The 26084-nt window shown below is 46.6% G+C and overlaps 1 protein-coding gene across 5 annotated transcripts in view; it reads right to left on the minus strand.

Moving 5' to 3' along the window:
- The window catches only part of SZT2 (SZT2 subunit of KICSTOR complex), a 99897-nt gene that overhangs the window by 14287 nt on the left and 59526 nt on the right, over positions 1-26084 (minus strand). For 4 of the 5 annotated variants that reach the window (XM_087719827.1, XM_087719829.1, XM_087719826.1 and 1 more), the window contains 19 exons: positions 25457-25575; positions 25130-25294; positions 24274-24370; positions 16428-16601; positions 15730-15912; positions 15095-15255; positions 14310-14470; positions 13671-13768; positions 13173-13305; positions 12888-13015; positions 12679-12788; positions 12407-12589; positions 11746-12016; positions 11344-11423; positions 4971-5096; positions 3083-3285; positions 2691-2784; positions 2398-2478; positions 1505-1579 (listed from right to left, as the gene is read on the minus strand). In XM_087719827.1, coding sequence (XP_087575953.1) covers positions 1505-1579; positions 2398-2478; positions 2691-2784; positions 3083-3285; positions 4971-5096; positions 11344-11423; positions 11746-12016; positions 12407-12589; positions 12679-12788; positions 12888-13015; positions 13173-13305; positions 13671-13768; positions 14310-14470; positions 15095-15255; positions 15730-15912; positions 16428-16601; positions 24274-24370; positions 25130-25294; positions 25457-25575 — 2642 coding nt within the window. The remainder of the gene's footprint in view (positions 1-1504; positions 1580-2397; positions 2479-2690; positions 2785-3082; positions 3286-4970; positions 5097-11343; positions 11424-11745; positions 12017-12406; positions 12590-12678; positions 12789-12887; positions 13016-13172; positions 13306-13670; positions 13769-14309; positions 14471-15094; positions 15256-15729; positions 15913-16427; positions 16602-24273; positions 24371-25129; positions 25295-25456; positions 25576-26084) is intronic. The other variant, XM_087719828.1, reaches the window with a different exon arrangement.

The raw sequence follows: 26084 nt of genomic DNA on the forward strand, positions 1-26084 counted from the left end.
CCGGCGCACGGAAGCTCATGGCCCTCAGATGCAAGCGACAATCCATTCCAGCTAGCCTGAGCAATCGGGCGGAAAAGCCTCATCGCACACACATTTCCCCGGAATGGGGCGACCCTGGCAGTGGTTCATGCCGGTAGACCAGGAAAACTAGCACGCCCGCCAAAATAAAGCTCACAAAAACAAATCACCATAACACTAACTAAAATAAAGGAAAAAATAATTATACCTGTTAGTAAGGAAAATCCAAAGGAATCAATTATAAGGTATAGGAAAAAATGTGATTACGTCTCTTCAGGCAGACTGAATTGAAAAACTGACGACCCGAGTGAAAAGGGGAGGCATGGCCACGTTTATTCAATTCAGTCTCTAGGCAAGCAGACTGATATTAACCCATTCCTTTGAATTCTCTAAACAGCGCACTGGAGAATGGGCAAACTTCCCATTGTCCTTTTATCACAACCTATACACAGGTTGGGAACCCAAAGACTGAATGAAGAAGGTGAAACATAAAAAAATTGTCTTCAGCTAGGCAAAGGAGAAAAGGCTGCATACCCACTCCTTATTTATTCAACCAAAAGCAGAATATATAATGAGGGAGACTGGATTAGAAGAAGATAAATGTGGTTTTAAAATTTCAGTGAAAAACATTAATAACCTGTGCTATGCAAATGACATTACCCTGGTAGATGAAAATGCAAATAACCTGAAAGTTCTGGTAATAAAAGTCAAGGAGCAGAGTAAAAAATAGAAACCAATATTGAATATATAGTACAAAAGAACAAACTGATGACTGCAAGTAGAGCAAATAGTTTTAGAACCGACAATAAAGATTCTGAACGGTGGTTAGTTCCTTCCTTTTAGGACTGAATATCAACAAATAGCAAATAAGACCTTGGAAATGATATTCAGATGAAGTGACCCATCTATATGTTATGCAGGGAAAAGTTGGGCTTTGGAGGAGGAGGATAGAAAGACTATTGATGCTTTTGAACTTTCATGTTGCAGAAGACCCTTGACAATAAAACAGCCAAGAAAATCATACAATGGACCATAGAACAATCTGAGCTATTGTATTTTGGTCACATTATATAACTTTGTTCTCTGCAGAAGTCAATAATGATGCTGGAAAAAATGGAAGGAAAGACAAGAAAAAGACAACCAGCCGCAAGGTGGATGATCTCAATTATATCAGCAATGGGCGCACCGTTAAGAGGCCCGAAGGACTAGGTTTCAGACAGTCCCAGAGAAGGTTTACCTATGTGGCCATTAAGATTTGCCACAGCTGAAAACATATAATCAATCAATCAATCAATCAATCAATCAATCAATCAATCACAGGAGAGTGGTCACTTGATGAGCAGGATTCTGAATGCCTAAGATGCAAAAATCAAGAAATTAGACAGCCCACAAGGTTCAAACTGCCTCCTATGCATATATTTTGATGACATTTTCTATATCCACCAGGTTTTACCTGTTAGGGAAACCCTAATCATGGCAGTATTACCTGTGAGTTGACAGTCTGGCCCATGGGGATTCGGGAGCATTCCAGTGCATATTGTTTGACACAAAAATAGCATCCCTAAGAGGAGTAAAAGATAAAATATTAATTTTCATCTATACGTTAACAACGAGACATTGCAGTTAACTTTATTAACTATCTCTCTCTGAAAACTATCCTTGGAGTTTATCCTATTCGCTTCTTGTAGTATTGCAATATTTCTTTAGAAACTGTGAGGCAGAGACAGAGTGTGCGTAAAATCCATGAAAACAGAAATCGTATTTTCAAATATGTCCAAATTCCGAAGGGAATTTGTATTCAACAACAAAAAAGAGATGTAGCTATACACCATATAAATCTTAAATAAGGTTAAAAAAAGAAACTTGTATAAAAGCTATTCCTTAAAACAGCTAATTCACTGATATAGCTTCCATCTATTATGGTTATCTCAACTCTTATTTTCCCCTCTGTAGTTCAACTGCTGCATATGGCCCCAGAGAATTCCAAAACTTGTTACAAAAGATAGTGTTTAATCTGATATTAAAGGAAAATGGCTGAATATATAACTGAAGGCATCATAATGTTATATTTGATTTAATTACATTTGAATATAAATTTAAATGAAATAAAATCAAGATTAACTTGTTTCAGATTCAAACCATATTTTTTAGTGTGCCAATCCCAAAAAAACCACAACACTTTAATTGAAACATGGCCTTCAGCCTAGGAAGATAACATACACCGCCATCAATTCTAGCGCGTTCCCTCTTACAATAGTTGACTATATCCTTATTTTCTCCATTGTGCTTGCAATTCATCTTGAGAATGTGCTGACCTAGGAACCTTGACTGTTGTTAAGCCATATGGTCTGGTCATGGCAAAAGGCAAATTCCACTCACCTGGAAAGCCAATTCCATTAGTACAATGCCCCCAGGCAAAGCCCTTTGCAAATGGTATGCTGTGACAGGAGGGTTTGTGGTCTAGAAAATCAATACATATTTTTTTTTTTTAGGAGTACGGCTTCAAGATGATTACCTAGAAAATACACTTCCAAAGGGATCACTGGCTAGGAAACATGAGGTCCAGTCTCTCTGTTGGATTTCCCATCCTCCCTCCAGCTAAGCACCTATCTCTGATGAAGCAACAAGGCCAACAGAGCCTGCCAACACCGTGCCGTAATTAGCTTTCTTACCTTTGGACTCCCATCCACTTTTGGCCTGGAGTATGAGAAGGAGCCCCGTGTCTCACCAGCCATTGATGCCAGAGCTCTAATCCGGCTGGTGCTGCTGGAAACCAGAATAATACAAAAAGACGTTCAAAGACCTACCAGGATCTTCTCTTTTTTTTAATTCAATGTATCATAAACAAACTTAAAATCCTGCATGTCTACTTTTAACAGTGATAATTGTGAAAATTGTTACTTTTAACCTGATAATTTTTCAACCACATTTTACAGGAAGTTCTCTTCCAAAGAAAGCATGTCTCTGCCGTATGCTTTGGTGCAACCCAAAACAGTTAAGGAAAAAAAAAAAACTTCTTCCCATCTCACTTTTAAATCACCTGTCCTTGTTAAATCATACTAACCTGCGAGCAGGTGAGGCTGGGCGCACCTGTACTAAGATGAAGCCCATGCTTTGCAGATACTGTATGTATTGCTGGAGAAAGGCATGGCATAGTTCCAGCAGCCAGGTCTCATCCTTGGATCGACATGGTAGCCCTTCTGCAGAGTCACAACTGTGGCTACGGTCCCTACCAGATGCTGTGGAGTCATTGGAGCGATGGCGCTTCTGAATGTGAGCAAATAAGGCAGACAATATTTTTCTCAGGAAAAAAGTTGAACTTATGTGATGTAATAACCTTACAGTAATATCTGGGTTTCAGTCTTGCAGTGAGCCCTCAAAACTACTTTGATAATTAGGAGAGAATCAAACCATATAAATTCAGTCCTTTCTTGTTAAGAATATAAAGTAATAATGGGATTTAACGGACTTCATGGAAAGGACTTTGGATACAATGGACAAAAACTAAGTCTAGACATTCCCCCTCAAATAAGAGACGATGTTCGTGAGATTGTTTCTGAAAAGATTAGAAAGAATAAGAAGTCAGAGAGAAGTACGATGATTTGAAAGGTCTGCAAAGGCTTGGGATAAGGTAAGCGCCCTTGGAATGCAAGGGTAGGAAGGGTGACTGCAGCTGGGATCATTGACTGGCATCAATGGTTGGGTGGGCACCATTGAGAACCATGTTGAAAGCACAAGGAGGTCTAAGGTATAATTTCATGCCTTTGTTCACGTATTCTAGTCCTTATGACCAGAATTGGGACCAGAATTTCCATTGCTAAGCAATGCAGTTGAATCCAGCAATCTTGGATGTCTTGGTTACAGTCTTAGCTCCAGATGTTGAGGTCGCTGTGTGGGAAGTGGAGGGAGTTCCAGGCAAGAAGTGCAGGGATGCTGCAAAGAAGTGGGAGAAGCCTGACACATGCTCATCAGGAGTTGGAGGGGGGGGGGTTGTTGTTGTTGAAGTGTAGGACAAACTCAGGGAGGTCAGGGAAAGAGGGTATAGGGTGTGTATGTGTGCACAAGTGAAGGGAATTTGGGGAAAGAATATGCTGTGGCTGACGGAGCTTTTTGGCACACCACAGCTCTGGGACTGCAGAAAGTCCTTCAGTCACAGCATAGCATAGCATGAAGCTGAGCCCCAGCCTGAAGCTCCACAACCCCTCCTGTCAAGTCCCAGCTGCAGTCACCCTTCCTACCCTTGCATTCCAAGGCGCCCCACTGCCCTGCGTTCTGCTACCGCAGCTGACCTTATTACCTTCTTGCTCTTGCTGCTGATAAGGCCTGGCCCTTCATAAGGAAATTGCTGATCACATGAGGCCCATTTCCTCAAGTCTCATGAATTAGGGAAGAAAGCCTTGTCTGCCAGCAGCTGCTTTGTGAAGGGCCAGACCAGGTGTTCTTGGTCAGCGGAAGCAGAAGATGGCGAAGGTCAGGGACCATATGGACCAAAAGGGTATAGATAAGGGGAGTTTGGCGGGTGGGGAGAGTTGAAGTGCCCTGGAGCTCATACAAGTGGGCAGACTGCCAAGTGCCCCATGATTACATGACTGTGCGGATGGTGCAACAGCTGCAATTTCAGCAACAGTTATACGTCCCTTCATTCAGCGCCACTGTAACTTCAAATGGTCACTGAACGAAGGTCGAGGACTACCTATAAGATGGTGGATAGCCTGCTAATACTATGAAAAGTATCTCTCCAAATGAATAGACAATGGGATTTTAAGGATCATCCTCCACCAATGACTCTTTAAATAGACCTTTTACTTTAATCTCGTTTATTGGGCTCTGATCAAATCGTTCACTCAATTAGTTCAATCTGAGAAGAAAAGAAATCCTCTTATGAGCCACCCTCGCAAGCCTTAAGGAGGAAAAGCGATTACAAAAGGTGTCTCCCTCTCTCCTTGTTTCACCTTGCCTTCCAGCTTGCTTTGTTGATCCGCCTGAATCTGCTGCCGGAAGCCTGGATCAAAGAGCAGGGGTGTCGCACAGTAATGGACCAAGCGTGAGGACTGCTTCAGGGTGTCTAAGTCTGGAAGCTGCACACATACACACAGGAGAAAACTTTGCATATTGCTAAGCCTATTTCATGTATTAACACCCCACTGACATATAACATTCCTGGAGAACAAAGGGAAAGCTTTGAAAGGGAAAGGTGCCATAATCTCCCTCTTAACCTTTCTTTTCACTGGACAATAGGCAACCTATGGAGGAATGGAGTACCACTGACCTTATGTGATTGTCTTCTCTATTAAATATATGCAGACAACCAAACAGGAACAAGAAATAAATTTATCTGCTGCTCCAAACTTACTTATCTTGCAAAAGGGGCTGTTTCAAATGGAAAGAAAAACTATCAACCGTTATCAGACCTGCTCTGACATATCCAAGACAATGTATGAAAAAGAACATTGGTCCTACCTGAACGTTCTTCTCAGCATGGCGCAGGACGGTCCAGGAGTGGGTTGTTCAATCCTTATTTGCCCAAGAGACTGAGTCAGAATTTAAGCCACGCCTCCAGCTTCCTCTGCTGATATCCAGTTCCGAAGAGGCGCAGCTCCAACTAGAGAAGCGAAAGAAGAACAGGCCCTGCCCGCAGCATTAGTAGCCCCCGGGGACCTGGACCTAACCAAAAACAATAACAAGGGGGGGACCTGGACCGTCCTGCGCCACACTGAGAAGAACGTTCAGGTAGGACCAACGTTCCTTCTCCAGCTGATGACGCAGGAGGGTCCAGGAGTAGGACATACCAAAGCAGCAATCCCTAGGGCGGGACTTCACTGGTTCGTGGTACCCGAGAGCGCATATACTCCTTGCAGCACACTACGCCCAAATGATGCATCCACAGATGCGAACGCATCCAATCTATAGTGCTTAATGAAAGATGAGGGGGAAGCCCACATCGCAGCTCTACAAACGTCTCTGATTGGAGCCTGAGTGTTCCACGCAGCCGTGGTGGCCGCACTCCTAGTCGAATGAGCCATTATCCCCTGCGGCACCGGCTTGCCCCTCGCCTCATAAGCTCTGGCAATACAAGCTCACAACCAGCATCCAATAGTAGAAGAGGACACCCATGACCCCATGGCAGAAGGCTGGAAAGAGACAAACAATGCCTCCATTTTTCTGGAGGGCGCCGTTCTCTTTATGTAAATACGGAGGGCTCTCCGCACATTCAGCTTGTGCCAGGATTTCTCCTGTCTATGAGAGGGGTTAGGACAGAAGTCCGGCAGAATTAATTCTTGAGCCCTATGAAAGTAGGAGTTTATCTTGGATATAAAGGCGGGATCAAGCCTCAGAACCACTGTGTTAGGCTGGAAATTACAAAGGTCTTCCCTGACAGAGGGCACCTAACTCTGAAATCCTCCTAGTCTATGTGATGGCGACTAGGAAAACCATCTTTAATGTGAGGAACTGCAAGGACACAGTCCTCAGCGGTTCAAAAGGAGGATCCACTAGGGCTAGGAGGACCGTGGACAAATCCCAAGATGGGAACCTGTGAACTACCAGAGGCCGAAGATTGGCCGCCCCCCGTAGAAACCTCTTCACCACCGGGTGATGGCCCAGGCTCTCCCAGCCATCCAAGACCAGGATAGTCGACAGGGCCGAGACCTGTCTCCCAAGTGTGTTATGGGCTAAGCCGCTATCGAGCCCATCCTGAAGGAAGTCCAGGATATTCAGGAGCGAGGGACGTTTGGGGTCCACATGTGCCTTACGGCACCAAATACAAAAAGTGGACCACGTGGCATTATAAATCCTGGTCGTGGCCACCACGATGGTTCATATCACCCGTGAGGAGAACCTTGCCTCTCTCAGGATCTCCCTCTCAAATACCAGGTGCTCAACTGGAGCCATTGTGGCTCCGGATGGACCAGGATCCCCTGGCGTAGGGATATATTCTCCTGCGGGATTCTCCAGGGTTTGGCAATGGACACGCCTAACAGGTCCGCAAACCAAGGCCTGCATGGCCAGTATGGGGTGACCATGATTACCTCCGCCCCTTCCTTCACTATCTTTCCCAACACCCATGGAATCAGTAGGGGAGAGGGAACGCATAAAGCAGACCCGTGGGCCACCTGCTGCATAGGGCACTGCTCCCCTCCGTTCCCCGAGTCAGGAATCATGTGAAAAATCTGGGGAGCTGGGCATTTTCCAGAGACGCAAAGAGGTCTACCACTGGCCATCGAATCTCCTGCAGATCTCCTTGAACAGTTCTGGTTCCAGCTGCCACTCCATGTGGTCCACCATGGCTCTGCTGAGCCAGTCCGCCTGGTGATTGGCGTCTCCAGATATGTGTTCTGCCTTGATGGACAACAAGTGCCTCTCCGCCCAATGGCCCAGGCGCTGAGATTCCACCCAGAGGGCTCTGGAGTGAGTCCCCCACTGCCTGTTTACATGTGCCTTCATGGCCACATTGTCCGTCAGGAGTAGGACATGTCTCACGTTTGTTCTTATCCTCAATGAGGATTGGGTCCAGAACCTCATCAAACAGCTTTTTCCGCCGCATACAGGCCTGCCGCCAGCTTCCACTTCGCTTTGGCCTCCGCCTGCCAGTTTCGAAGCCACACCATCCACCTAGCTGAAACAGAGGAAGAAAGAGCCCTGGAGGCAAACTTAGCGGCATTCAAGGTAGCATCTGCCAAAAACTGAGTCGCAGCCATGACCTTGCTGATGTCTTGAAACAGCCTCACATCGTGCACTGGGACACGCTCCTGCATTTGTTCAAGCCACATCAGCATGGTACGATTGAAGAAAAGACACGGGAGGAAGCAGCCTTGATCGCCCATGTTGCTGCCAGGAAGGTCTGACGCAATGCCAGTTCAGTCCTCTTATCTTCTGCCTTCAGACCGTCGGCTACATCACTTGCCACCATGGGAGTTGGGGACGCCAGGGTGGCCACAGAGGCATCAACCTCCGGAACCTGTAATGCCTGGGAGAAATCAGGATCCATATTATAGAACCGTCTGTCATTCCCACCCGGGATGGGGAAAGTACCTGGCTTGGCCCACTGCTTCTGAATGATGTCCAGGAACAATTTTGGTACAGGGAATTCCTCTTTCTGTGCCACGGGTTCCACAAAGAAACATTTTTTCTTAGGCACTGCCTTGGAAGTTGAGACCTCGGCCGCAGTCTCCTTCTCCTTCTATTTGCCATCCTCCATTTCTTCGGCTGCAGTGCTCCTGGCTTTAAATAGCAAGGAACGGAACATATTAGGAGGAAACAAACTGGCAAACACCGGACTATCCGGTGCCAAACCTTCATCATCAGAAAGCTCCGTCTCCTTCTGCTCTTCCTCTTCCTGGAACGAAATCTCGCTCTTCAGCGAAGGGGAGACTTCTCTCTGCATCCTGTCTGATCAAACAACCGGATCCTGGATGCGTCTGCGCTTGACCTCCATCAGCTCTGCGTCTGCCTGGTCAGAAGGGCGACCCTGGAGGGCTATGCCATGTGCAATGGCTCGATGAATAAGAGATTGAATGTTATCAGGTAAGTCCTCAAAATCACCAATGTCATGACTAGGCCCAGGCCTGGGTGCCAGCTGATGCCTATGCCCTGGGTCAGGAACAGGCATAATGCGTATAGGCAGATGGTACTCGCCTTCTTCGTCCTCCACCTCCGAGAGTGGGGGTGAGATCGAACTGGCCCTTGGGGATCCAGAGATCCTTGAAGGGAAAGGGGATGGAGAAAGTGGAACCGCCCTCAGACGGGGGTGTGTGAACCTTACTGAAGGCAAAGAGGCCTTATCTCCGCCTCCCTGCTTGGTCTTCTCCCCATCCCCCTTGTCTGGAGGGAGCTTGCTTCACCAGTGGAGGAGGATCCTGTGGGGAACCCTTTCTCTTCTTGGAGCTCTTTGAAGGAGCTGCAGAAGTCGCCCCAGAGCTACTTTCACTGCGGGAATCAGCCATGGTCTTGTAGCAAACTCTCTGCCCAAGGCTGCACCTGACCAGTTCAGCAACCAACACAGCGAAAAAACTCCTGTTGTTAATCTGCGACTGACCTCACTGGAGCCTGCAGTCGCAATGAGCCTCATGGCAGAGAAAAAAGGGGAAACAAAATGGCCACCACCTCATGGCCACTAACAAAATGGCCACCGCCACAAGGACCTTCCCAAGATGGCCGCCACCCAAGAAGCTCTCCCAAAAATGGCCACCCCCAGGGCCCCATACTCACGAGGGAGAAGCCTCTGGACAAAACCAATGGTGCGGGTGAGCAAACAGCCCCAAGATCATCCAGCCGGCCGTGCAGCCCTCCACAAGTCACAGTCAGCGCCGATCGCGCTCTCCTGTCGTTCCGGACCATCTGAAGCTATGCGGGGATGCTGGCATGCCATACACGCGCTCCTCGCACCTGCAGCCTCGCTGTCCGCCCGCTGCAGCCCCTGAGAGCCAGCGGCAACACAGGGCAACCTCCCTGGCCCGCTCATGAGCCAGTAATCGAAAGCAATTTAAACGGAGCCGCAATGGACTCCGATGGCTGGCCCAGCCGGTAGCTTGCCTGCGAGGAACCTGGGACTTCCAGCAGGATCTAGCCCTAATACAATTAGTTACTCTAGCACAAGCAGGTGGAAGAAAGAACCTGTGAGCCAAGTTCAAACACCTTCCATCCAATAATGACATCAAATTAATTAAGAGAATTTTTTAAAAAACTATTCTAGGAAAGAAAACCAATTTTCACCAACAGAAAGGTTTTTTACATCTCTTTTCGGGCAAGACTGAGTTGGAATTGGATATCAGCAGAGGAAGCTAGAGGCGTGGCTTAAATTCTGACAGTCTCTTGGGCAAATAAGGATTGAACAACCCACTCCTGGACCCTCCTGTGCCATCAGCTGGAGAATTAATTTTCCTTGCACTAGTGGCGAATATATGTAAGCTCAGGATTGAATTGCTGGGCTCTTGGTGTTCTATAAGCTACAAAAAAACAGCCACCAAACCCTACTGTATATTAATGTGCTGATGGTGTTAATGAGTAAGGTAACTAAACATCTGCAAAGTGAAAGAGTGCTAAGAAACCAACAAGAAACAATCTGACAATATTTAATGAAAAAACTAATTTCTTGCACTATAAAATTTAATAATGGAGCCTGAAGCGGGGATATTATTCTGGCTTTTCTTAGGTCATGTAAATCTTTTGCCTTTTAAATATATTCAGAGCAATTGAAAGCCAATTCATTTGTTCTCCTGAACACAGTTGTTCTTGCTGGCTTCTAGATTGCAAACGTAACTAAAGTCTATTGTGGCTCTTGGACAGAGGGATCTCATACCTCCTGGTATGCTATAGTTTCTAGCAGGCTGTCCTTAATATTTCATTTTGTGCCTTTCAGTCAGTGTTGACTTCTTGTGACTGCTTGGACAAGTCCTATAGTTTTGTTGGCAAGGTTATTCAGAAGTTCTTCATCCCAGCGTCCTTCTTAGGGGTGAGTGACCCACTTTCTACATTTGTACAGTATTATTTGCATAAAAATATTGGTACTTTTTAAAACCACTACAGAATAGAATAACAGAGTTGGAAGGGACCTTGGAGGTCTTCTAGTCCAACCCTCTACCTAGACAGGAAACCCTATACCATTTCAGACAAATGATTATCTAACATATTCTTAAAGACTTCCAGTGTTGGAGCATTCACAACTTCTGGAGGCAAGCTGTTCCACTGATTAATTGTTCTAACTGTTGGGAAATTTATCCTCAGTCCTAAGTTGCTTCTCTCCTTGATTAGTTTCCACCCATTGCTTCTTGTTCTGCCCTCAGGTGCTTTGAAGAATAGTTTGACTCCCTCTTCTTTGTGGCAATCCCTGAGATATTGGAACACTGATATCATGTCTCCCCTAGTCCTTCTTTTCATTAAACTAGACATACCCAGTTTCTGCAACCGTTCTTCAAATGTTTTAGCCTCCAGTCCCCTAATCATCTTTGTTGCTCTTCTCTGCACCCTTTCTAGAGTCTACGATCACACAATTTACAAGAGAAGCACAAGAATCATAAGCTCCACACAATGCCCACACCTAGAAACAGCATAAGAGGCAGGAGCGGAGAGCATTCCTATGGGTGAACTAGTTTATAGTCTATCAGCTAGTAATGTCCAAACAAATGATGAACACTGGTAATGAATACAAATGAATTTATACCAACATGAGAACAGCAGTAATGTAAGTGATCCTCAGAGGACTACATTTCAAGATTCCACTGGTTTAATTTACAGTATTTCCTTATAGTGAAAAACATTTAATGGGGTTATCATCATCATTCTTATAGCTTATCACGTCCCAGCCCCACATCCCAGCCCCAAACTCACACTGATGGGCATGTTGGATTGAGCAGAACGCTGTTGCCATGTCACAAAAAGGTTCTCAATCTTCATCTGTTTCTCCATCTCTGTGAAACAGGAACAGGAGCAGGAGCTGAAGAGAGCAGGCTCTGAGGTTCTTGGACTATCAGGTTCTTCTTTGCCAGAGAGCATTCCCAACTGAAAACTTAGGCTTTTAAGAATTCATACACATTAGCCTATACTATAGATCTGACATCTTTGAAAATGGGAATTAATTTGGCTCTATAGCATTCTATAGATTTACTTTTTATTGCCTTGATGAATTCTTCCTTGGCCAGTTTTCACACGGGGATTCTCAGGATAGCCCCAGAACTGTTAATAATGCCAGATCCTGCTGTCACTCCCCTCTACACCTAACTTTGCACTTACCTTTCCTCTCTGTGTTCTTGATCTCTAGGAACTGAGCTCCATGCTGGGCTACAGGGTCATGAACACCCTGTTCTGGGTTATGAACAATAGGCTGGATGACTGAAACATCTCGGAGAGCTTCGTCAAAGGGCACCATGTCTGGAGGAAAGTGCAAAGGCTGCAAGATGCGCACAGAATTGCTGAGGCGTCCTTGCTCCTTGCTTGGAGGAACACTAGGGCTCCGGATCAGGGCATCAATTTCCAGGGTAGAGTTTAGGAAGGGATTTTGCTCCTGGACAAAGAAAGATGCAGGATTAGTTTAGAGCAGGGGCGTAAAAACTCAAACGCAGGCCCGTGGGGTGCTTAGATCCGGACCGTGGGATCAGCCTGGAGATAGTAAAGGACCGGCCCGTGGTGCCGCTGCCAGCGAAAACGGGCTCCCAATCTGTTTTTGCTGGGATGGCCTCTTGCAACTCTCAGAGATTGGGAACCTGTTTTCGCTGGCAGTGCACTCAGGTCACCACAGGCACCCCTGACACAAGTGACATCAAGTTGGCCACACCTTACCCTGCCCCCCAAGATCAAACACAACCCTGATGCAGCCCTCAATGAAATCGAGTTTGACACCCTTGGTTTAGAGGCAGCAGAACATCATGAAAACAGAAGCAAAGAATGTAAATACCTGCTTGCTGTCCTCATGCCAGGGGGTGTCCATATAACAGTAATGATGGAACAACCCAAGCTTCTGGCTAAGCAGGCAGTGTACTACGTGGGCTCGGGCATTTTGCCACTGTAGTAAGCGAGTGAGGGAGTTGTTCAGGGCACTGCCCAGGTCCACAGACCAATTGTAAGTGTACAGCACCAACTGGAAAGAAAAACTCATTTTCAGCATTGCTGGGCCAGACTTCAGACCACCAAATTATTATATCCCAGCTTTCACTCATGAGCACGTACCTTTTTGTCCATGATTTCCATGAAGAAGAATCTTTGTCGGGGAGCAACATCACAAGCCTTATCTACAGAGCTAAGCTCAGTACTCTCGAAACGCTGGAATCCTTTGACAGCTAGAAAGATTGCATTGTGAAATATAGGTCCTGAACCCCAAAGGCAGCAAGGGAATCAGGTTACTTTTTTTCCCCATTTCCCTACGGTGCACTACTCACCTTGTTCTGTGCTGCAGCGCCACTGGTGGAAGCTCCGTCCGAGCAGAGTAAATTGCCGAATAACAGCCGGCCGGGCACTGGTGCCTGGGGTCAGAGAATATGGCGCAAAGGACATGCCTTGAGGACCACTGCAGCAAAGGGTAAGACGTTACATGCTGGCATGCGAATATCCGTCTGGTAATTCCAGCTTCCTCTCCCACATACATTATTCCCATCTTCGTAAAAGAGCTTCCCCAAACCATAAGCAGCTCCCTATTATCTGGGCAGTTGAGCCTCAGCACTTACCTGACTTTTTCAAACACTTTGACAGTGGTATCACTTGCTAAAGTAGTGACGAGATTCACAACTTGCAGCATGATAGAAGGCAGTAGGAAGCGGGAGACACTTTCCAGGACACACTGTTGCACCGATGGACACCCTGTACAGAGAAGAAACCAACATACATCCGAACAAAATTCACCCAGAACATTTCTCAAAAAACCAAGAGGCTTCGTGGCCGTCACTAAGATTTATTTTCTTATTTTACCTTATACTGGGTGTTAAGTTTTTAATCTTTCACATTACAGCAAGCTATTTTTTCCCCAACAAGGCGAGTTGCACTAAAGGAACATTATCTGAGATTTATGTTTTGTTCCTATTGGGGAGTTTTTTTTTTCCCTTGTATGGAGATCCAGATTTAAAATACTGTATCAACACAGAAAGAAAAGCAGAATCTGCCCACATTAAGCTAAGATGAAACCAGGGAAAAAGAGAAATGATCAGGGCACAAAATTAGAAACATACCCAAATGGTTCATGAAAGCCATCCAGGACTGGCAAGTCTGACTGAAAACTGGGTGCAAAATTCCAACATCTCCTTCCTCTAGCTGGAAAGTACGACGTCTATGAAGAAAAAATATCAAAGTCCAAGTGGTTCAAGAAATCATTGAGTGGAGGAGAAGTAGATCTCTTGCTCACCGTCATTGCGATTGCCCAAAATTTAGACTATTATCTGTACCTACTAGCACCTGGTTGTCTTATTATCATATTAGACTCCTTTTGAGGATGTGAGAATTTAATGCATCCCAGTACATTAAAAAGTGAAGGATTTGGCATGGAAGAACCCTTCCCACAATTTTAGATAATGTGGATGGAAGCTATCAAAAGAGCTGTGGTGGCGCAGTGGTAAGAATGCAGAACTGCAGGCTACTTCCAGGACACACTGTTGCACTGTTGCAGACTACTTCTGCTGACTGCTGGCTACCTGTAATTTGGCAGTTCAAATCTCACCAGGCTCAAGGTTGATTCAGCCTTCCATCCTTCTGAGGTGGGTAAAATGAGGACCCAGATTGTTGGGGAAATATGACTCTGTAAACTGCTTAGAGGGCTGTAAAACCACTGTGAAGCAGTATATAAGTCTCTGCACTATTGCTATCATGCTTGCCTTTGGCTCTGCTCCTGCTCGGAAGCAGCACGTTCCTGGCTTGAGTGCTGCTTCACACTTTCAGTCTTATGGCGACGGCGACTGCGATTCTCTTCAGGTCGCTCCAACACAATGTCATCTGTAGTCTTTGGGCTTCCTTGGTCTGCCATCTCTGGTTTGCTCTGACAATTAAGGCAGAGCACAGGGAAACATCTGTTAAGCTTCTGAATTAGACAAGCTTTGATACTGCCACATTCTGCTTTGATATGGTCTTTTTCAAAAACCGAAGAGCATTCTACTAATCCACACATAACATAAACATATTACTCTGCAATTATAGCAATCAACACATATTGTGGGTCTAACTTGAAGCAGGTATACAAGTATGCCATCAGGCCAGAGGCCTTTTCTAAATTTCCTTTATGGCAGAAGTGGGTAACTAAGTCAACTTTGTGACCTGTAGACTTCAATTCCCAGAATTCCAGATCCAGCATGGAGCAGTTAAAGTCCAGAGTTGCCATAGTTGCCCACCCTTACTTTATGGAGTAAATCTCAAAGTATTTCCTAAAACTGTGAGACATTAGGCAGAAAAGTACCTCTTAACAGTCTGCGGCTGAAAAATTATAATATTGAATTATAAAGCATGTAATGGATAACAACATTATGGCTAGAGTATTGACCATCTTAAGACGTTTTTGGTTTGCACTCTGCTGTAACAGTTCTTCAATTTAGTTTCTGTTTGTGAGTTTTGACCCTTCCCTTTTGCACTCAAAACAGTTCCCCTCTCCATTTTCCATAGTCATTACCAGCTTATCCCAGAAGCTCCGTCGTCCTATCTTGCTTGTAGGTGTGACAGGTTCACCCAAACTTGTGGTGGGCACTGAGAAGGGCAGAGGTGGAGGGCATGCTCTGCCTCTGGCATTGTAAGTCACTCCTTTTGATTCAGACATTGTCCGGCGCAGGCCTCCTGAAAGTACAGTCTCTATTACAGCAAGTGAAAATCCCACACTACTCAAACCAGAAACTCCCTCTTTTTCCAGTCACAACTCTTCTCCATAGGAAGAACTGTCTGAACCCACATGGTTTTCTATGTCTTTTAGAATCTGCTTTAGCTTTAATGAATCTCTTATTGTTTTATGTGGCAGCCAGTGAAAAAGAACTCGACAAAAGGCAATCATAAATCTTCAGTGGAACTATAACACCATGGTAAGCTGTGTGCTTTTGCACGTGACTATTCCTAAGCTCAAGCGCTGCTATAGTCAATGAAATTCAGAAATGGCAGAAGCCATTTCTATCCGAAGCCTCGAGAACACTTAGATAATACAGAATTAAATTCATGAAGGCAACTTCCTTTGCTCCTCAGAAGAGTCATGAGAGCCAGGAAACCCTTGACTGCAATCATTTTGCACAATTTAGCAACAGAGTAACTGAAAGATCTTACCAATATTATCTGGATCCTCCAGCTCAGTGGATGTCTCAACACACAGCGGATTGGGAAGCACATGAAATTCCATGAGGGCATCACAGAGGGCATGGCGCAGGGCATGGCGCAGTCTTTCAGACAGTTGCAACAAGCTGATGTTTCCCTTCTCCCAGATGTCAAAGCGTACTAGAGGAGAGCGAGCTGTAAAGAAAAAGTCTGTTTCAAGAGAATGCCTCTTAGAAAAAGCTACGGCAATTCCCAAATGAACCCTGAACTTGGACTGTGCATCTGGTCTCATTATTTTGCTTACGAACTCCTTTGGAAAACAAAAATCTTGCCTTCCTACTGTTAGACTATTCATGACTGGGAGAGACATGGGAACAAGATCAACCAATGAATAGGCATACCAACTAAGTCAGCCAATGGGAGCTTAAACAGATATAAGCCTGTGCAAAGAATTGAAACAGAAACTTAAGCAGTCTGCTGCTCTGAGAAGTAAACTAGCAGTCTTTTTGGGCTTGTCTGCTGAAATGAAACTAACTGCTTGTGTTTGCCAGTAACTCTCCTGCCTTGTATTTACTTGGAAGAACCACCTGTTGGTATTGTACATTTATTCATCTATTCTTATGTATATAAAGAAGTTAATGAATCCTGCTGCATCAGTTATCTGTGTGTGCTTCTGGATTTGAATTTATGCAACAAACTTTGACATCTACCTGACAATGACTTTCCAGGTTCACACTCATGCTTGTTGGCTGTAGTCAAGCTCTCAAAGTCCGCCTCTGGAAGAAATGAAGTGCTCAGCAGGACAGTGGAGGGCCTCACCCAGCGAGCCAGTGAAATGGGATTTCCGCAGTCATCCACAAAGGACAGGGCAATGCATGCGACACCTGCAGGGAAATAGAAGACCTGCTTGAGCCCATTCACCCTAGTTCTTGCTACAGAAACTCAGCATCCTTTTGGGATGCTACTTTGGAAGGTTAAAAAAAAGTATGTGCAGAGAGAAAGAGTGAAACAAATGTGGACAAGGAAATCAACATACATGTGGATAACAAAGAGACCTGTTCCCACTAGGAATGGGCTTTTACCTACAAAACAGTGGCATTCATTGCAGGCTTAGCAAAATTCAGCCAGCAAAAGCATCAGACAACAGATCAGCCCTCTCTAGATTACTTTTACTTATTCCAGCAAACAGCAGCAAGCAAGCAAGCAGCTCCTTTCCTGTACTGTGTCAGGATCCCTTAAAAACTGGGGATGAAGGTTTGCGGTGCTAACTCTTTCAGTTCTTCTAACCATCTTCTGGTCTGTAATGCACCACATTAATTAGTACCCATGGGGAAAAAAAACAAGATAATGACAAATGGTAATTCTATATGAATCACACTTTGCCAAGCAAAATTTCTTACTAATATCTGCATGCCAAAGTTCCTAAGATGGGTGTGCAAAAAAGGTAAGGATAGACTCTACAGATAGCATCAGCAGGCACTAGCAGTCTAGGTTTTTAAAATGACATCAATTATAGACAGAAGTAGTGAGTTTCCTCCATGCAGAAGGTGCATGATAGCAGAGACACTGTAGATGCTATCTCAATCATGCACCCCCATCGTCAAAGGTAATCATAACATGCTCAGCACCTCCTATTAGCATGACCTTGGCCTGATATAGCCTTTGCATGGAAGAAATAGACCGCGTGAAGATATGTCTCCTAAACCATGCCTAGGAAAGAGAAAGAGCCTATTCCAGGCATGCAATAAGCCCTCTTATGGAAGCAAACTGATCTTTTAAGTTTATACTGACTCCCAGCACGGCTGAAATATAATCCTGTTATTGACTCAACAACTGTGTGAGAACAAAGATAAAGGAAGAGCTAGTAGTGTCATCTATTCTCTGTTAGGTATAGAACCATAAAGCTCAAAGTTGCCAAAAAACGCGCATGTGCGAGAAACGGAATGGCGGCCAGGGCTCCTTCGTCGCAGAAGACCTGACGGAAAAAGCTTCGGGAGCCCGTGGAACCAGCCTCCTACTGCCTCTGCCAGGGTCCTCCGGGATGACAAGAATTCGGAGGACTTGTATGGGCCACGAACGGAGGGAAACCGACGCCGTTTGCCGTTCTGGGGCTTTAGACCTTGTCGGCGAGCGCAGCGGCCGCAGCGGCCGCATGGACATGGTGGAAACGGAGGTGACGGAGGGCGCTTCGCGGCGGCTCCGGCGGCTTCGGCAGCGGCTGGGCACCTTTGGCGGCGAGTACAGCGATCTTATGGTGGCACTGGGAGCGGAGACGAGTGAGGGCGTTTCGCGGCAGCTTCGGCAACGGTGGGGCTTTTTGGCCCCTTCTTTACAAGCTCTGAAGCCTGGCGAACGGCTTGGCGGACAGCTCGGAGAATTTGGGGAATTTAGGGTGACTCTGACTGGGTTGACTATTTATCATCGTTGTTTGGAGTTGGGAAACTCAAACGGGGGTTTGGTCCGGCTTAGGCGAAGCGGGCAGCTGACTGGGTGTGCCGTGCTGGAGCCTCTTCCGGATGCCTCCCCCCCCCCTCCATATTTAACTCAGCTTCACAGAGACGCCATTGGCTTCAACAACATTGTTCCCCTTACCAATACTGTCCCTTTTACCAACGCTACTACTGGTACTGCTATTACTCTTTCCAGCAACATAGCCCCCGGTTTCAGCATTGTTTCCTTCACCAACGCTGCCTTATTCTTCGACGCTGCTCTTTTTATTAACGCTGCCTTTCTTACCAACATTGGTTCCCTGCCGCCTCGGACTTTGCTTACCAGACTTCCCTTACCCATAGACCTAGGCCCTATGTTCCTGTTTGTCTTAGCTCTGACTATTACCATCATTACTCCTGGTGTTTATCCCCAGAAGGAAACTTTGGTCTGGGCTGTGGATGGACAGCTGATGGCAACAAACTGAACTCGCACTTTAAAAACTTTTTAATCAATTGCGCAACTATTTTAGCTTTTACTCTTCCTCTTCTTTCATCTTTTTCTTCTTTCTTTGTATGGGCTATGTATGAGGTATGTATAAGATGAATGAATGTCCCACTTTTATGATTATATTGTTGTAAATTTTGTGTTTTTAACTATTACGTGGGGACTGTCTGGGGGAGTGTATGAGTATGTGTGATTCGGAGGACCTGCCGGGAGTTGCGGGGGCCATAGGGGTGGTTGAGGGGACCAGAGACACGGGAGAGGGTCGGGGTATTGCGGTCGTAACAGGGAGGGGCAGATACGGCGGGGACTTCAGGGCAGGCCATTACCGGGGAAGGAGGGTTCGCTACATTACAGAGATCCCTCCTTCCGGCCCTGGGAGTCCCACTCCAAGATCAGATGGCGTGAGTAGCCAGGACCCTGGTCTCAGGCTGTTGTCGCTAAATGCCAGGTCTGTCGTTCATAAAGCTCCTCTCGTCCGGGACTTAATTTTAGACGAGAGGGCAGACCTGGCATGTATTACTGAAACCTGGCTGGGCCCAGAGGGAGGAGTCCCCCTTGTAGAGCTGTGCCCAGAAGGATTTCAGGTGCTGCATCAGCCGAGAGCCCAGGGAAGGGGTGGGGGTGTGGCCGCCGTTATCCGGGAGTCGTTAGTTCCTCGTAGGGTCCCTGCTCCGGAGATTGTCGGGTGTGAGTCCTTGCTGTTAAAGTTGGACCTCAAGGGTCAAGTGGGTTTGCTGCTAACGTACCTGCCTCCCAACAGCGTGGCAGCAGCCCTCCCCTCGCTCCTCGAGTCGGTAGCCGAGCTGGCAGTTGAGTTCCCTAGGTTGATGGTCCTGGGGGACTTTAATTTGCCATCGCTCGGTGAAAACTCTGATGGGGCGCAGGAGTTCATGGCTTCCATGACAGCCATGGGCTTGACCCAAGTAATTCGAGGCCCAACTCATCAGCGGGACACATGCTTGACCTTGTATTTCTCTCGGAGCAGTGGATTCATGATCTTGGTCTGAGGGGGAGCGACATCATACCCCTGTCGTGGTCAGACCACTGCCTACTGAGGCTCGACTTCCGGAGGCCAAACCCCCACTGTAGGGAGGAGGAACCGACCAGGTGGTTCCGCCCCAGGCGTCTCATGGAGCCGTCAAGGTTCCAGACAGAGCTTGGGGTTATTCCTGACACTTTCGCCCACAGTCCGGTGGAGACTCTGGCTGCTGCGTGGCACTTGGCAGCGTCAGAGGCCCTCGACCGGATTGCGCCACTGCGGCTCCTCCGAGGCGGCGGATCCCGGAGACCTCCTTGGTTCACCGAGGAGCTCCGGGAGATGAAGCGCCGGAGGAGATGCCTAGAGCACCGTTGGAGGTCCGATAAGTCCGAATCGAACCGAGCAATGGTAACCACCTGCACCAGGGAATATACTAGAGCACTTAGGGCAGCAAAAAGATCACACATAGCCACCCTGGTTGCATCCGCTGAGTCCCGTCCAGCCGCCCTGTTCAGGATAACCCGCTCCCTATTGAACAAAAGGGAGGCGGGGGAACCCCTGCAGGGCAGAGCTGAAGAATATGCCCAATTCTTGGCGGACAAAATTGCTCGGTTTCGGTCGGACTTGGACTCCACACCTGCAGTTCCAGCCGAGGCACAGGGGGACCAAGTAGAACAGCTCTGGGTTGAGTTTCAGGACGTTACCCCCGGGGATGTGGACAAGGCCATGAGAGCTGTAAGTTCCTCCACCTGTGTTCTGGATCCGTGTCCCTCATGGCTGGTTGCTAACTGCAGTGAGGTGACACGAGGCTGGATCCAGGCGGTCGTAACCGCCTCCCTTCGGGAGGGGAACTTCCCCGCCGCACTGAAAGCGGCGGTGGTGAGACCCCTCCTGAAGAAACCATCCTTGGATCCAGCTGTTCTTAACAGCTATCGTCCAGTCTCCAACCTTCCCTTCCTGGGGAAGGTTGTTGAGAAGGTGGTGGCCTTCCAGCTCCAACGGTCCTTGGAGGAAGCAAACTATCTAGACCCCTTCCAGTCAGGCTTCAGACCCGGCTACAGCACAGAAACCGCCTTGGTCGCATTGATGGATGATCTTTGGAGAGCCAGAGATGAAGGACACTCCTCCATCCTGGTCCTCCTTGACCTCTCAGCGGCTTTCGATACCATCGACCATGGTATCCTTCTGCGACGACTGCGGGAGGTGGGAGTGGGAGGCACCGTGCTACGGTGGTTCTCCTCCTACCTCTCGGACAGGTCGCAGTCGGTGTTAGTGGGAGGGCAGAGATCGTCCCCAAGGCCCCTAAATTATGGGGTGCCGCAGGGCTCGGTCTTATCCCCCCTACTATTTAACATCTACATGAAACCGCTGGGAGAGATCATCCGCAGGCACGGGATTAGATACCATCAATATGCGGACGATACTCAATTGTATCTGTCCGCCCCGTGCCAAATCAATGAAGCGGTTGACGTGATGAGCCGGGGTCTTGAGGCGGTCATGGACTGGATGAGGGTTAACAAGCTTGTGCTCAACCCAGAAAAGACCGAGTGGCTGTTGTGTTTCCCTCCCAAAGATTTGGCCAATATTCCAACACTCAGGCTGGGGGGTCAAATTTTACACCCCTCAGAGAGGGTCCGCAACTTGGGAGTCCTCCTGGACCCACAGCTGTCATTTGACCACCACTTAACGGCTGTGACCAGGGGGGCATTTGCCCAGGTTCGCCTGGTGCGCCAGTTGCGGCCCTACCTGAATCGGGAGGCCCTCACAACAGTCACTCGGGCCCTTGTGACCTCTAGGCTGGAATACTGCAATGTGCTCTACATGGGGCTGCCCTTGAGGAGCATCCGGCGTCTTCAGCTAGTGCAGAACGCAGCCGCGCGAGTGATTGCGGGTGCACCTCGATTCACCCGCATAACACCTATCCTCCGCGAGCTGCGCTGGCTGCCTGTCGATCTCCGGATGCGCTTCAAGGTGCTATTAATCACCCATAAAGCCCTACATGGCAGTGGACCTGGATACTTGAGAGACCGCCTTCTGCCAATTACCTCCCTACGACCTATAAGATCTCATAGATTAGGCCTCCTCCGCATTCCATCGGCCAGCCAGTGTCGGCTGGCAACTACAAGGAGGAGGGCCTTCTCAGCAGTAGCCCCGACCCTTTGGAACGAGCTCCCCGTGGAGATTCGTACCCTCTCCACCGTCCGGGCCTTCCGCATAGCCTTGAAGAACTGGCTCGCCCGTCAGGCCTGGGGATAAGGATCACTACCCCGCCCGAATGATGAATGTATGTTGCTTATTATTTTATTATATGTTGTTATCTTAATGTTGTATTCCCCCCCTTCCCTGGTTTTCTGTGAGCCGCCCTGAGTCCCCTCAGGGAAAAGGGCGGCCTACAAATGCTAATAAACCACTAAACCACTAAACCACCGCGTGAAGATATGTCTCCTAAACCATGCCTAGGAAAGAGAAAGAGCCTATTCCAGGCATGCAATAAGCCCTCTTATGGAAGCAAACTGATCTTTTAAGTTTATACTGACTCCCAGCACGGCTGAAATATAATCCTGTTATTGACTCAACAACTGTGTGAGAACAAAGATAAAGGAAGAGCTAGTAGTGTCATCTATTCTCTGTTAGGTATAGAACCATAAAGCTCAAAGTTGCCAAAAGTACTTAGAAATCCATCTGACAATCTACATGTAAAGAACCTGCTCCAAAAGATGCACAATATTGAAGGCACACAAGTGTTCCAGTCCCATTTACACTGATCCAGCAGTTTTAAGATCCTGAACAGGCATGTCACCAGGAAAATGTCTTGCCCAAGCTCAGCATTTATTCTGATTTTGTCAGCCTCTGCTTTGCTGCTGCTTCGGCTGCCATTGAAACGGGGAGGGGGAGCATGGTATTTGGGAGGGGAATCATTATGTGCTGGGGGAATATTCTAGAAGCTATCCTGACCATCTCATTGCACATGTGGAAGAAGGGAGTTTCCCGCCAAGGTTAACTGTCCAGCATTCCACCCTGATGATGTTTTTTGAAGATATCTCCCACCTGACAGTTGGGTGAATTATAATTGGACTATGGACTGGGGTTCCAAGGGGAGGGGATTGACCTATACATGATATTCATTGCTTTCGCGCCCAATTAACCAGACTCAGCTTAGCTTTGCTACTATTCGTTTGTAATTAGTAAAAGTACACTTAATTTCAAACAAATGGAGTTGAGTGGTTTCTTTCCTGATTATTAAATGAAGCAGCTCCTGACAGATTTTGAGTATCAAATCAGTTAGGGCTGTTTCTAAATGCATTGCAGGGTCAGGAGACTCCAGCTATCTGTCAACCTACTATCAGCTGCATAGTTTTATACCTTTGTTCTAGAGTATCATGGAATCCCACTTCACAATTCCAGGGTTACAGAAGAAAATTGTCTATTGCTCTGTGTTGCAAAATACACTCTACAGCAGTAAATGCTCCATACAGATCTTCTGAAATGTGCCTGTTTTACTCCCATTTTGGTTTCAAGATGAAAGGTTTAAATACAAACAGAAAAATAATAATTCCATCTCCACCTGAAGCCACCAAATATGCCATGATTTCCTATTTTTGTTGTGGATTCTTTAACTCTGACAAATAATCCTTACTTGGAAAAAAAGGCTTTTCCTTGGAAGCAAGAAGAAAGGGTAAGACTGGAAAAAAAGTTCTTGGTGACAACACTGAAGAGGAAACATGGTGACACAGTAAACAACAGAGCAAAAGCCAAGAGCACAGCAGGCATAGGATCAAAATGAGGATGGGAAGCAGCACTGGAAAAAAAAATTCAGTGGCCCACTGGAATCTACAGGAAGCTACCTTGAAACTGGGAAGGTGGAAACAGGTGCTGCATAAGATCCAACATGGAACCTACACGACAGAAGAATGGTCAGACACACTTTGAAGTGATGCATTACCCACACAACCAAATCACAGTGCAGGTGGAAAAGGAGGTAAGAGTAGGTCGAAGTACATGCATTATTCTCTCTGCATATAGGCAACACCAATCAACACCAATCAACATTACCAGCTAAATGAATGGGCCAAAATGCAAAATGTCTTGTTCCAAGCAGAAATATTTTAATCTCTAGCTAGTCTGGCTCCCTATTTACGAATATAGTATCGTCTCCTACATGTCATTTCATTTTAATCACCATGGATCAGAAAATGTGCAGTGAGGACTGAACAACAAATTTCACTGAATTACAAATGGCAAAGAGGGGTTTTAAAAATGTAGTGCCTCTCCATCATACTTGGGACATAGCATTAGAGCTCCCTTTACTAATCCTCCAGTTACGCTATACTTCCATTCTGACAATAACCCAGATAACCAACATGGCTACGGACTCTGCTGGTTTAAAAGAATGGGTAACACATCTGGAGAACAACAGATTTGGAAAGGGGGCAAGATACAGTATATAGGTGCATGGAAATTCCATAATTTGATTCATATGGACCAAACAAGAGACAGATGGCTCTTCACAGAATCTTCTATTTTTTTTGGTAGCCCAACTAGCTTTTATTCTCATGTATCTAAGACTGTCCAAAAGTGCTCTAGTTGATTGTTAGAGTGTTCTATTCTTTCTCCTGTTGTAACAGAACAGAGATGCTTAGTACCTTTGCCACCAGTGCCTTGACCTCCTGGCTTATTATATAAATAGAGATCCAATTCAGGACTGCTGTTGCTGCTGCTGCTATTCTGATTTAGGCAGTGCTGAAAAGCAAGAAAAGAGTGGTTACTTCAAGCTAGTGTTCATAAATGCCTCCTACAAAAGAAAGCAAAATAGAAATAGAAGACCTTTGGAGGTGTTCTAGACCAACCCCCTGCTCAGGCAGGAAAGCCTGCACCATTTCAGGCAAATGGCTGTTCGATCGCTTCTTAAAAACTTCCAGTGTTGGAGCATTCACAACTTCTGGAGGCAAGTTGTTCCACTGATTAATCGTCCTAATTGTCAGGAAATTTCTCCTCAGTTCTAAGTTGCTTCTCTCCTTGACTAGTTTCCATCCATTGCTTTTTGTCCTGCCCTCGGGTGCTCTGGAGACTAGATTGACTCCCTCTTCTTCGTGGCAGCCCCTGAGATAGCATGCTATCATGTCACTTCTACTCGTCCTTTTCATTAATCTACCCAATTCCATGTTTCTTGACATGTTTTAGCCTCCAATTCCCTAATCCTCTTTGTTGCTCTTCTCTCCACATCTCTTTTACATTGTGGCGATCAAAACTGGATGCAGTTTTCTAAGTGTAGCCTTACCAAGGCATTATAAAGTGGTATTAAAACACTTCACATGACAATGTTCCAATATCTCAGGGGTTGCCACAAAGAAGAGGGAGTCAAACTATTTTCCAAGGCAAATGCACACACGTGCCAAACAGGCAGCAATGCTGGCAGCAACCCACCCCTGCCTGGCAACCTAAAAAGGTCCACTCAGTTCCAAAAACTGAGCATGCAGTTCAAGGTAACCAAATGCTCACCTTGAAGTGGTTTTCCACATTGCTATCTGTGTATTTGGGCGTGTGCAGAAAGATCAGCAGATTCTGTCGCAGGTAGCAAGCTACAGCTGGAAGCCAAGGCAGGCATGAAGTAGGAAGTGTAAATTGCAGTACTTCAGTGGGCAGGCTGCCAGGAGGTTGTATGAACTGCAGAAGGAATAGGTATCAACAGTTTGACATTTTTGAGACCACAAAGTCCACAAGATGGGAGATTTTAGTCAAGGAGTAAAGCTCTTATTTTAAGGGGAGGGAAATTATTTCAGTCGGACAATCTCAGGAAGCAAGTTCAGTACTTCCTTTAGCCAATACCTCCACATCAGCTGGAGTGAGTTTGCAGTTCCGTACAAGCATAACCGTAATGATATCCAGGGTGGCTTCATCTAGACGTCTCCGCAGAACCTTTACCAGCTCGTCTGTGATCTCAGGTCCTATGAAAGGAGAAGTAGTCTGAGCTTCTGATACTTGAACTCCACTACAGCTCTTGGGTTGCTATAGATGAAAGGTAAAGGAAAAGGTTCTCTTCGCACATATGTGTTAGTTGTTCTTGACTCTAGGGGGCAGTGCTCATCTCCGTTTCAAAGCCCAAGAGCCAGCGCTGTCAAAAGACGTTTCCGTGGTCATGTGGCCGGCATGACTAAACACCGAAGGTGCACAGAACGCTGTTACATTCCCACCAAAGTGGTCCCTATTTTTCTACTAGCATTTTTTATATGCTTTCGAACTGCTAGGTTGGCAGAAGTTGGGAGAAGAAACAGGAACTCACTCCGTTACCACTGTTCCCTCTAAGGTGCGCGGCTGCGCGGCCGCGCACATGGCAAGAAACCCCCGCGCAGAGGTTTCTAACTGCCGCGCAGAGGTTTCTTTCAAAGCAAACGTGGGGAAGTCCTTTGCAGGCAGCTAGAACTGGCCGCCCGCAAAGGACCTTCCCAAACTTGTT

The sequence above is a fragment of the Thamnophis sirtalis genome, unplaced genomic scaffold (genome assembly GCF_051295495.1).
Source record: "Thamnophis sirtalis isolate CommonGarterSnake01/CBP01778 unplaced genomic scaffold, rThaSir2_p1.2 scaffold_7, whole genome shotgun sequence".
NCBI classification, from domain to species: Eukaryota; Metazoa; Chordata; class Lepidosauria; order Squamata; family Natricidae; genus Thamnophis; species Thamnophis sirtalis.